Consider the following 12,516-nt stretch of genomic DNA (forward strand, 5'->3'; position numbering starts at 1 on the left):
CCAAGGATACATGCTTCTTCCAAAAATGACTTTGACAACCAGACTGTCAGGTACTATTTACAAATATATTGCGTTAAGTTCAGATGTCAATTGTGTAAGGTCTTATCCGATCGCTAAAGGCTAAAGCAGAGGCATCATTCCCCACAGAATTGCTTCCTTGAACTGCAGTTTGTTTCATATTTAATTACAATTAAAAGCATAAGACATCCTTAACCTTGAGATAACGGGAATCATTTGCTTCCAACTTGGTGCATTCCTTTGTGAATTTAAACTTATATTTCAAAGAAGAAGATTATGCACAGAGGAATTCACTACCTAGGTGAACAACAGGAGCTGATCCAAGACAACAATCATCATGATTATATTCCAGAATCATACATCATATAAATCTTATCCCTGATTCAACCTTTCATATGTACAACAGTGCAACCAGCTGAATGGTGCTCGCGCCCAGTTATGCAGACCAAAGCAAAGTGTAAAATGCAAGCAAGTAGATATGACCTTATAGCATAGTAGTTCTAATGCCAACTTTAATCGGTTTTGAAAAGGTCACTGGCAGCATCTTCCCCTCCCTCCCTTCTCCCATACATGAATCATCACATGGAATATCCTGTCAATTGAAAATTATGTTAACAAGCAATTGGACAACCAAATGTGCATATTTCATGTTAAAAAGGAGATAAAAGTAATCTACTCTGACCTCACAAAACCTTGATGAATGAATTAGGTTCCACAAAAGATTATATACCAGTGGGGGACAAGTTAGCAAAGAAAACATGAAAGGAATATTATTTATGCCTTACTATGATTAGATACTAGTTTATAGTGCTACATATTATAAATGAAATTTTGTTACAAGATCAAGTAACAATGAAACTAGAGTTGTCATTGCCTTTGCAGCATGTGAAACTTTTGTAACTTATTATTGTTGGTCTAATTACCTCGTAACACATAAAGCTTAAACTTCAACATCTAACATTTGGAATTACCAGTCTTTCACTCATAAAACTTCAACTTGACAAGTGCCCCAGACACCCAACTGCACCACAGTGTCTTCTAACAATCGAAAGCAATTCAATACACATTAACCAGCCAATAAAAGACTAAGATGATAGAGCTGGCTTCTGGTTAGAATGTCACAAAAGGTTTGAGGCAACTTTTAGGCAACCTATTACTAAGGTGTACCAAAAGAGGAAAAAAGGCCAAGGTAGAGGACAATTGTTGTGTGATGAGGTGGAATCAGCTAAAAGGGTGATAAAAAAATATTGCACGAGTGGAGAACACAAAATGGATGATGGAATGAAGGGACAAACAACCACAGAAAAGGGAAGAGGAAAGAAAAAAGGAGCAAGAATGAATTAGGAAGAAACTTGAAGAAGGGGACATTGGCCTAGGATGATCTGGCATCTCTATTGCCATAATATTTTCATTTCACTTTACTACCATTTGTCTTATGTTCTCTTATTTTTGCTAAACACTGAGGTGTAGTTGGGTTGGAATAGAAATTTGGTTGAGGTTGTTTCAGAATCTCATTTGCTGGATTATGTGAATTGTTGAGTGTGTGATTTGGGCAGGAATATTGTGTGTTTGGGTGGATTCTGCGGGTTGTTTGGCCACTTATTACTAAGGCGTACCAAAAGAGGAATAAGGGCAAGGGTCAAGGACAAATGTTGCGTGGTGAGGTGGAATCGGCTAAAAAGGTGGTAAAAAAGATGGCACATGTGGAGGACACAAGGAAGATGGAATGAAGAGACAAACAACCATATAAATGGGAAAAGGAAAGAGAAAAGGCGCAGGAATGAAGTACGAAGAAGCTTGGAAAAAGGGACATTAACTTGGGAGGATCTGGCAACTCTGTTGCCAGAATATTTTCATTTCACTTTAATGCTATTCATCTTATGTTCTCTTATTTTTGATAAACATTGAGGTGTAGTTGGATTCGAGATATATAGAAATTCAGTTGAGATTGTGTGAATTGTTATGTGTGTGCATTATTTGGGCAGGAATATTGTGTGTTTGGGTGGATTCTGCAGGATGATAACACAAATAGGAGAAACTTAGCTGGATACAAGATGAACTGGAAAGTATCACATAATCCTCAACCTTGTAATATAATCGTCCCTTACTTTGTGTACCCCTTCTTACAAGAGTTTCAATCCTCAACTACATTCTGTAAATCAAAGTAAATATTCATATATAATTTTTTGTTCACCATTGACTTGCCTCCCTGATCAAACACACCATAGGAAACACAACTGTGCATTCCAACAAAAGCCTTAGAATCTAATGAGAGGCCAAAAAGGAAGACATCTTCAGTCAACTTGCCAAATCTTTACACAAGTTATTTAAAGTATTTGCAAACCAAATGATCCCTCTGTTATTCTCTCAAAAAGACCTCACTAACAGCAAAATGATCTTGTTCAGTTATGGAATATTGCTAAAGGTTTTACAATTAGATAAAGCAACTAAATTGAATCATACAGAGGGGTTCTAATATTTCTCAGAAGAACTTTCTTAATCACCAGAGAAATGCACATGTAACAGGAGAAACTAATATTATTATGTACAAAAAAGCATCAAGACGATGAGTTCTTAGAAAACAGAGAGTTGTTCATAAATTCAGAATCAGTTTACACAAACATACTACTAAAACATAAAGCTAATACCATATTAGACAAATATCATAAACTCCATTATCTTCTAAAATTAAAGAGTAAAAGGTACCAGCTAATTCAGTGAGGAGACTTCTGAAGCTGCTGAGATGTTAGAGAAATGAGAGACTGAAGCTTAGCAACTGCAGTGGTCTTGTCAGGTGGGCATTTGGAAAGAGAAAGGTTTAAAGAGTGAAGAGCCTCGTCGAGCTTGCGAGCAGCCAATGCTGCACATCCTGCCTTATAAGCCTCATCTGCCATCTTTGCATCATATTGTGAAGTGACATTTCCATCCGAGTTGAAGTTCTTTGACAAGGATGAGGGAGAGGCAAGGCAAGCAGTAGCACGAGCGTATTCAAGATTAGTAATTGCTGTGTTAATCTCAGCCATAAGGGCTTCAGGCGTTGATGGGATAATCTTCACGCCATCAAACACACTCCAAGGCAAAGACCCACCTCCAGATCCCATCTCTCCTTTAAGCTGTGATTGCCAATGTAGACTTAGAAGAAAGGTTTTTCACAGTAATGACTCAGAAATCTGAATATCCATGTTGAAGTTCGAATTAAAAAATAGTGGCCCATTGTATTGAACAAAATTGACCCCAAAACTAGTTTTTCCCAAACCAGAAATTCCAAAGCTTTGAAAGCCCAAGAGGATCCTAAAACTTCTGTCAAATATAAACTATGCACGAGATAATTGCGATAATTAAAAATTACTCGTCTGCTTATTGAGTTGATAATCTTTATCATTCGCAAATTTAGTCTCTGAAACTGCTTAAAAAAGTAATAATAATCATAAGCCAACAAGCTCGCATCTCGATTAAAGATATTTTCAATTTATATTGTTATCTCTGTTCGTTCATCGGAATAAACACAGAAGTAAAAACCGAAGATGTACAATTAACACCAAAATTGTTGGTGAATAAAAATCGGTAGAAATTCATACCTTGGATAAACCTGTTGACTTATTCGCGGGAATCAGTATTCAGTACAAAGCTGATCCCCTACGAGAAGCACCAAACTTTCCCATTTTAGCCGTGTTCGTTAACAACGAATTCGCAATGGCCCAGCCCACCCAAGGCCCGGGACTTTTCTTACTTAACGAGAAGAGGTTCGTGTTTTTTAATTGCCTCAATCTGATTAAAAAAATTAATGCTGAAAATCTTAAATACACTGGAAATGACGCTGTCTTCTGACTGCATCATCTTAATTGGAGCTTCATTTATAGAATTTAATAGCAGCACAAACGGCTAAACAACCCTTTCAAAGAAACCCGGAAGAAGAAATTCCCCTGAAGGCCACAACATTACTCAGTACCTGCCGCAACATTATTCAGCACAAGGGGCTAAAACTTCAGAGTCTCCGGTTCCAAGAGATTAGTATAGATCAAAGCAGTTTGTAATTATTACATAACAATTAAGGCACAAGTACAAAGCCAATGAACCAAAATTAATAATAAAATGAAATTCATAAATCACAAATGTTTGTCAACCAGAACCTCTGATCAATAATCGAAGGTGCAGTGAACAAGATCCGCATGAAAGAATAACCGATGCTGGTGAAGCATTCAAAGTTTGAACAGAAATCATCTTATCATTCTTTAAGATTGTGTATCCTATTTTACTCAACTCTAGAGAATCAACTGAAAAGTAATCCCCACATTGACATTGATAATATAGTTCAACTACTTCTCCATCGTCTTCAACCGTCATATCCTCTAAGTTAACATCCTCTGCCGCAGCCGTATCCTGTCTTGAAGCTCTCAGTTCACTATCATATATTGCTCGTGATCTAGAATTGCTGAGGACTTCCCAAGCTTTCTGTACTTCAAGAAATCTATCTCCCAATCTGTCATCGCGTTCTTCAGATGCCTCGGATCCATGCAATTTATCAGGATGATGATTAAGAATGGCAGATCGATAGCTTGTACGGATTTCCTCATAACTTGCATCTTCTCTCACTGACAGAATATCATAGTGGGTTTCCAAGATGGTGCTTTCAGCTAAGAGCATTATTGGATCACAATTGTCCTTAGATCAGCTTCACTACTACAAATGAAATCAACACAATAATTGCATGAAATTTAATAGAAAGAAATCATAACAACATCAAAACATTCATTAGAACAACAGAAATCACTTAAAAACAAAACTCGTGGACACATAAGAGAAATATTTTGCTCAACAGAGTTTGCATCATCAAAGTTTTTCTAATTCCCTGCAAACATATGATCAGTTCTTTTGACGAAGTTTGTATTATTGAATTCTGCTAATTGCTTTCACAGATCCACAACTAAACTCATATATAAACAGAAATAACAGAGTACTTAGCAACTATAACCAATTTTCATGGTTAAAAGAAAAATAACACAGAAATTTAGAACCTCAAGAACAACCAAAATACATTAAATACATTCTAAAGGTAGCCTAAACTAACAAACATCACTTCTCTCCAATTTTTACAAATCTTAATAGATAAATAAATTTAGTTAGGTTTGCAGTGTCTTCCTGCCAAAACACTAACAGGACCTTTCTACAATATCATCTAGTAACTTTTAGGACCCACAGTAGAAAACCTCATCAACAACATAAAAATAAGCCAGCACAAATCCTTAGAATGCCAATCATAAGGTCAAACTAATTTCTGTTCGCTCAAACTAATTACCACAAAACCTCGCACAAGCATGCCAGCAAACATCTCTTATACACCACAAAGTCTCCACGATCTAACAAACAATTCAGGAAAACTAACAATTTCAACTTCCATTAATTTCGCCAGAAAAAAAAAAAAAAACCCACAAACCCACGAAAAAATACATACTAAGACATGTCAATAAATAACTCTTTGCATAAAACATGCATACCTGAATCTGATGATGCTTAATACTTTTCTCGCGTTGTTTGACTTCAAACTGAGATGAGTAAGATTTTGAATAGGATTTTGGATGAGGGAGTTTTTTCAATTAAAGACTTCAAGAATTGGAGAAAATGTTAGAAAACGCCTGAGCAACACTTTTTAGGGTTTTTTTTTTTTTTTTTTTGGCTCTTTAGAACATGCGGGCAAAAGGGTGATGGGAATTTATGGAATGGAAACGATATTACCCAATAAAATTATACAAACATATTTTTAAAATATAATTATGATATATAAATAATATATCAATAATTTAAATTATTTTAAATTAAAAATAAATTAAATATTATCTATATATTTAATATATATATATATATAGAGAGAGAGAGAGTAAGCATTGCTCTTAATTATATCCAATTTTATTTTGTTTATAATTAAAATATCAAAAAACTTTGGCTTTGCTGTGTGTATTATTATAATATTAATATTGGACAAAATTAATATCATGACATATAATTGAACGAAAATGTAATAAGAGCCAGATCCAAAGTTTTTTAAAAATAATTTTAAATATTCATATTTAAAAATAATTTTATCTTATGAATTAATGAGAAAAAGAAATTTAAAAAATAATTTAAAGTTGTCATATTTAAAAGTTACCCAAATGTGTAACACAAAATAAAAAGCTAATTAAAGTTGTCTTATTTAAGCAGAATTTTGTTAGGCTTGATTTTCATTAGCACAGATTCTCCTTGTCAATATTTGACATAAGCTTCCCAGGCAATGTTGGATCATTCCGAATTCAAATGTCTAATTTATATTTTCTTACAAGAGTTCAATGATAATCTAATTGAAAGAAAAAATAAATAATCACATCACCCAATTATAAACTTTAAAATATATTTATACACATAGTTTTATTTATCATCTGGATACCACGACATTAAGCGTTGACAATCATACTATAAGCCAAAACCAATAAAATTAAAATTAAAAACAGTTGCAAGAAGGTAAATAGGCATTAAATGTTTCTCTAGAATGTCACCTTGCTCTGGCATTAGATGTCCCAATTTAGAATCATCTTTGCCAAGCCCATTTAATTACATTACCTAATACAAAAAAAAAAAAAAAAAAAAAGTGTTATATATAGTCATGAAATCACACTCCCAATCCATTCTCTTTACCAAAATAAGCCCAGAGAACAATAGACCAAAGTCCGAATTCAGAGTAGGAGACATGGATTTCAGTTGAATGTTGTTACTAGATGAGTTTCCGTAGCATTTCAAGGAATGCGTAACTTGATGGCTATCTCTACATTGTTGAGGTTGCAGGTCAACATACAGCTTGATTGACCGCTCACTCTTTTATCAAAATGAATCACAGAGTAATGACTCCGGACACCCATGGAACATACAAAGGTGCAGCTGGGTGGGAATTTCTGTATGATTCAGAATACTTGTCCTTAAAATTTAATCTGGGCTTCTCTGCCTGCATCATGATCAGTGAGAAAGGAATATTAAACTGCAAATTCAGTAAGTAGCATTAGACTATAACTTCACAGAAAGCTAACATAAATATTAGAGAGCAAATAAGCATAAGACAATGCTTACGTATTTCAGCCAGCATTCCTGATTTTTATGTTCATAGATATCTGGGGAATAGCAGCCTGTCTCAGCTGGGCAATAAACCCATATATTGCATTTCATTTCACCTGGCTTTGCACTCTTTGCATGTTCTAAGCAAGCTTCACAGCAGTCAGCTGCACTTTCTTGGTGGTGTGTAAGACCCCATGTGACAGCAGTACCATCATAATCTGTATGAAGTTGAGCATTACACTCACGTGGAACTGGTCTGCCAGGCAAAATTTCTTCCTCTGCAGAGAAATAAGTGCACCTTAATGAGTAGATGACAAATCTCACCATGTTCCTTTGCTTTCCCTAAAAATGGAACATGAGGAGCCATACAGCGGCAGCCAAGTAAATTAAAAATTTTAAATCCTAAAACTTGCTTCAGTTCTCAGAATGAACGAGGGGTGAATTTGACAAATTGAGATATCAATTACTTACCAAGCTCTTCCTCTTCTGCACCCTCAGGTTTATCATGTTCTCGTTGAGTGATTTCAGAGGGTATCCAAAGGCCAATTTCTCCTGAGAGCGCATCCCAATCAGACTCCAAGACTCTTACTAGCATTCCTACAAAACAGTTACTCAGAAAGGTAAAAACAAGGTTCTTTCAAAAATGCTCCTTTTACATATACCGGTTTATCTTTAAAATTGATTCACAAAATGTAGATTTAAATTCAACAAAAATTATATTTAAGACTGAAAGAATAGATCATACTAGCTTCCTCTTGCAAATCACTTGAATTTATTCCGTGTCTTCCAACACTCAACTGTCTGGCTTCTTCTAGTTTTTCTTTACGCCACCTTTCAACTGCTTCTGCTGATTAAAAGAAAATGATAACAGCATGAGTAGCAAGAAGGCCGCAACACATAAATACAATCACAAGTGTCATGACAATTTCACTTCTGGAAAAAATATAACCTTGAGCCCATCAGGTATTGTCAAAATATTCATCACCCACATTATCAAGCACCCATGGGCTTTTCAAACTGCCCGACACATCCCTACTCTCCCAAGCAATGTTTACATTGCTTGTAAAGACACTATGGCCAAAACACTTATGAATACTTCATCAACGTACAGTTTTTGATATTTGCAATTCCAGCTCTTCGAAATGATAATAAAAATAACAATGCAGCTTCAAATTAAGCCAACACTAATGTGTTTGTATTTATATCTGAAAGGGTAATGCATATGGGAAGGGAGACATGGAATACTTCATAACTATAACAACATATAACTTGTTAGGCCCCGGATTAAAGTGACGTATCACAGGAGGAAGCAGAAGCATAAAACAATGAAGGTTTACAAGAGAAGTACAAAGTAAAAAGATGCAGATAAGACAATGAGTAGCTGATGAATAAGGCAGGAGTACAAACTAGATCCATAACCATCATTTGAATAATATTGTGAAAAAGGAATAAAAAGTGAGTTCTAGGCTTGGATGCATGGCACAATCAAAAGAGTGCCCTCATATTGATGGAAAACCAGCTGAAACATATGGTTGATATACTGTATTGGAAAAGAAATGTAAGCAAGCACTGTGGTTGTGACTCAGGCTATGGTAACAGTGACAAGGGCAGCAAGGTAGCTAATCCAGAGGTGGATGAGGATGGGAGAAGAAAGCAGTCATAAATGGATACAGACCATGTTTAATTGTTAATACTAATGCTGGAGGCAATAGCTAAGGTAGCTTGAAAAAATTATGCAAAAATGAACCACCGATTAATCTCTCAGGGGCTTGAAAAATGACCCGGTCTAGCCCATTCCTCGAAAGAAGTTTTTATGGGATCCTTATCTACCGAAACTTTTACTTCTGGTTCCGGCGAACGAATAATCATTGAGTCCTCCTCTTTCCAGACAACACATACAAAGAAACCCGCCAACTGTCAATCAAGTGATTAGTGAACCTATGAGAGATGCTTAGAATTAGTTTCTTTCTCTTGTACTTCTATGTCCCATCGATTTATTTTCTTGAGTTATTCACTAGAGCAATGATGATTTGGAAGTCGATTTAACCAAACACAATAATTATTTATACCTATCCATTTTTACCAAATTTTATCAAACATAGTAATCATTTATACCCAGTAATCTCCTAAGTAATCTATCTTCAAGATTATCTACTTATTTTGATAATAAAACATTACCTAATCAAAACGCCCCCTTATGGCATTCTCAAAAAGAAGCACATGGATTCCTATATCTGGCAAAAGAAACTCAGATCTTATTTGGCCAAACTGTTAGAAAACAGTTATTTGTTACAACCCTATCTCAGTTCGAAACATGCTCACTCATATTTACACCTCATGCAGGGACCATTATGAGTATATTATGAATTTTTTTATAACTGAACAAATGGCTCCCTGCCCTAATGCTGCTCTCAGAAGCCTGTAACTTTGAGAAGTTAACTAATAGATTGATTTCATTTACCTATTTATTTTAAGATCACCTATATAAAGATTAAAGTGGCAATCAGAACAGGCATCTGAATAGATGTTTCTTATATTATCAGAGAGCTCTCCATTCATATCCATTAATACGTTTCCCATGAAACTCAACTTCAACCAGAAAGAATAAATGAATTCTTTAATTTAAAAAGAAACAATTTGTTATCACAATAATAGCCCTCTTGTTATCTATTTTACTTGATCACAAAGTGAAAACTCATGTTTGCCCCCAACATAAAGTGTTGGTATCATAGTAGTGCACCCAATCACCATGATATGAATCCTTTCAGATAACATTACTATGATAAATACAAATTTAAATATTGTGCATTTCCTAGTTCAGTAAATTTCCACCTTCCACATCTATAAATAAAGCACTTAATATTGGTTAATCTTGCACCACAGTGCCCACTTTCACAGAACACTTACTCCCAAAAGGACATGAACCATGCTCATTGAAATACAACTAACAAGAATACAATATGTTACAGATAAAAACAATGTGACAATGGCAAATAACTCAGAAAATAAATACAATCGATTTTGCTGGACCTACCCCTTTCTGCATCTCCATTTTCAGTTGCATTCACGCTTTGCAACCTCCGCAGGATCTCATCAGTCAATCTCTGCTTAACAGCCCGCGGCAATTCAACCATGTATTCTCTAGAAAACTCTTGCTTTGATTCCTTTACCTAATGGCCATTAGCAACAGAATTTCCATTGGGTAATCCCAGATTATGGAATAATAGGAACCTTAAAAGTAAAATATAAAAAATGTTGGTAAGAAGCAACAATTTATCTAAATCTAGTATCAGGGTTTTACCAACTTAATAAGCTCTATTGGTTCATTAGCTCTTCGAATCCGAATTGATTCTTCCATTTTCCTAATCTGATCTGGGGTATACTTTACAACTGTACGCAATAGAAAACAAGCATTCTTTTAAAAAAAAGAAACAGAAATGCAACCAGAACAATAAGAGGAGGAATAAAGTGGCATACAATTGAAATTATTGGTGGAAAAAACAAAAATAGAACCATAGATTGAGCAAAGAACGTAGAGAGCAATAACAATGTTGATGGAACAAACAATAAGAGTGGTTTTCTTATAAGAAAGACACCATTTACTCCTCCCTTGATATCCCCACTCTCCTCTCGCCATCTCCTTCCGCTTCCTTAAACTTCATCACACCATAGCCCCTCTGGCTCTCTCTCACTCTCGGTACTCTCACTCTCGAATCAAAAAGCTTTTGTCTCTTGAACAGATCTATCAGGCCATTTTGTTAGACAAATCGCATGAATCAATAATCGATTGTTATGAAACACGCGGCTCGAGTTCGTGTTTGGTCGCTAATTTGGGCTTTTTGCCTTACTGAGGAATTTGAGGATGGAATTTAACAATAATACGGTGTGTTTTGTTGTTAGCTGGAGACCATTATTAGGTGGTTACGCTATTCATGACTGACTGATATTATCTACACATATATTTGAAGCATACAAAGATGTGTTATAAAGTAATTTTATTGGTAATTTAAAATTATTTAATTATATAATAATAAATAAAATTTATATATATAATTATATATTTAAATATATATATAATTTTATTGTTGATGAATAATAATTTATATTATAAATAATTATTTATTATTATTTTTATAATATGATTATATCTATAATTTTTATATATATTATAATATAATTAAAATTTGTTTTATTTTTAATTTTTTAGTATTTAATCACATAATAATAAATTATTATTTATGCATAAAAATTATATACATAATATTATTTTTATTTTTATTTCACCCAACCGAGCTCTCATTTAGTCTATGTTAGAGTTGGATTCGAACTAAACCCATTGGAGTTTAAACTCGATTCAAACGAGTCAATCCTATGCAAGTTCGGTCTAGTTTGAACTACTTGTCAAATTTTTTAATTAAAAATTTTGATACAAAATGATATCGTTTTGACTAATATGTATTAAAACGATGTCATTTTAATAACAAAATGGTTAAAAACTTAAGTTTAAAATGAGCCGAATCAAAATTGAGCCGAGTTTGAACTTGACTTCTACGAGCTCAATGAACTTGAACTCTACTATATATAAACTGAACTCAACTCAATTCGAATTCAACCCTAGTCTATGCTAACAAGTGCCAAGGTGTAATAAAGTAGACGATTATGTTTTGGCCAAAGACAATTTTCCGTGAAAGACTGGTGGAATTATAAATCTTTAGTTTTTGAAAAATCAAACTCTCTAAAAATATAAAAGTCATTTTGTATGAATAATTTTCTTTTTTTAATTATATTTTATATTTTTATTTAAAGATGACGATAAATTAGTTTGAATTTAACATCTATATAGTCACGAATTTTTGTATTGGATCAGCCCACAAAAAAAGGAAGGTCTATGATACAACCTTATATATATAGAGTTATGTCATACTGAATTCTAAATAAGTCGGCTTGCTTTTATATTAATAAAAAATAATTATTTTAATTTATTAATATAAAATTTTTTTAAATTAATAAAATCAAAGGTTGTAAATTGCAAATCAATTTTTCAGATAATATTTTATTTATATTTTCAAACAATATAAAATTATTTTATATTATTAATTACCGTATTTAATTAAAAAATTGTTATTTTATCCAACACTTGAATCGAGATAACCATTTTTTATATACTCAACCACTAAAAAGAACTAAATAACTCGTGTAAGTGATTGTCTAATAGTGTCTTTCGTATTTTTTCTAAATTTATTATTGTCACCATTTCATTAATGTCTATTAACTACTTTATATTTATTTTGCTTTTTCATTTTTTTTTAATATTTTCATAACGAAAATACTTAATCTATTTTAAATGGAAAATATGTGCAAGTGATTTCAATAACTTCATTTTTGTAAATTTAATTAATTAAAAAAATATATAATATA

General features: G+C 33.5%; 2 protein-coding genes across 6 annotated transcripts; both read right to left on the reverse strand.

Moving 5' to 3' along the window:
• Positions 1-257: 257 nt before the first annotated feature.
• On the reverse strand, positions 258-5,743 carry LOC123229439 (DPH4 homolog). Of its 2 annotated transcripts, none has more exons than XM_044655245.1 (4): positions 5,514-5,743; positions 3,597-4,695; positions 2,725-3,131; positions 258-610 (listed from the first exon to the last, which is right to left on the reverse strand). In XM_044655245.1, exon 2 carries the CDS (start codon positions 4,660-4,662, stop codon positions 4,138-4,140), a length of 525 nt encoding a protein of 174 aa, XP_044511180.1. In that variant the 5' UTR covers positions 4,663-4,695; positions 5,514-5,743; the 3' UTR covers positions 258-610; positions 2,725-3,131; positions 3,597-4,137. The 2 variants fall into 2 exon arrangements, with proteins under 2 accessions (XP_044511180.1, XP_044511178.1); XM_044655243.1 differs by having other exon boundaries at positions 3,597-4,698; positions 5,514-5,736.
• Positions 5,744-6,466: 723 nt separating this feature from the next.
• LOC123228577 lies at positions 6,467-11,029 on the reverse strand. Of its 4 annotated transcripts, none has more exons than XM_044653984.1 (7): positions 10,695-11,029; positions 10,400-10,488; positions 10,133-10,268; positions 7,844-7,942; positions 7,570-7,695; positions 7,114-7,376; positions 6,467-6,991 (listed from the first exon to the last, which is right to left on the reverse strand). In XM_044653984.1, the coding sequence occupies exons 2-7, from the start codon at positions 10,454-10,456 to the stop codon at positions 6,881-6,883; spliced, it is 792 nt and encodes a 263-aa protein (XP_044509919.1). In that variant the 5' UTR covers positions 10,457-10,488; positions 10,695-11,029; the 3' UTR covers positions 6,467-6,880. The 4 variants fall into 4 exon arrangements, with proteins under 4 accessions (XP_044509919.1, XP_044509918.1, XP_044509917.1 ...); XM_044653983.1 differs by having other exon boundaries at positions 7,844-7,945; XM_044653982.1 differs by having other exon boundaries at positions 10,576-11,029.
• Positions 11,030-12,516: the final 1,487 nt, after the last annotated feature.

The sequence above is a fragment of the Mangifera indica genome, chromosome 11 (assembly GCF_011075055.1).
Source record: "Mangifera indica cultivar Alphonso chromosome 11, CATAS_Mindica_2.1, whole genome shotgun sequence".
In the NCBI taxonomy this organism is placed as follows: Eukaryota; Viridiplantae; Streptophyta; class Magnoliopsida; order Sapindales; family Anacardiaceae; genus Mangifera; species Mangifera indica.

Bases quoted from the DNA above. Each gene is read 5' to 3' on its own strand.
- LOC123229439 (XM_044655245.1), bottom strand. From the start codon at position 4,662: ATGCTCTTAGCTGAAAGCACCATCTTGGAAACCCACTATGATATTCTG.
- LOC123228577 (XM_044653981.1), bottom strand. From the start codon at position 10,735: ATGGCGAGAGGAGAGTGGGGATATCAAGGGAGGAGTAAATGGTGTCTT. The intron at 10,489-10,575 runs GTATGCCACTTT...TATTGCGTACAG, and splicing joins TTCCACCAATAATTTCAATT to TTGTAAAGTATACCCCAGAT. The intron at 7,377-7,569 runs GTAAGTAATTGA...ATTTCTCTGCAG, and splicing joins TGCAGAAGAGGAAGAGCTTG to AGGAAGAAATTTTGCCTGGC.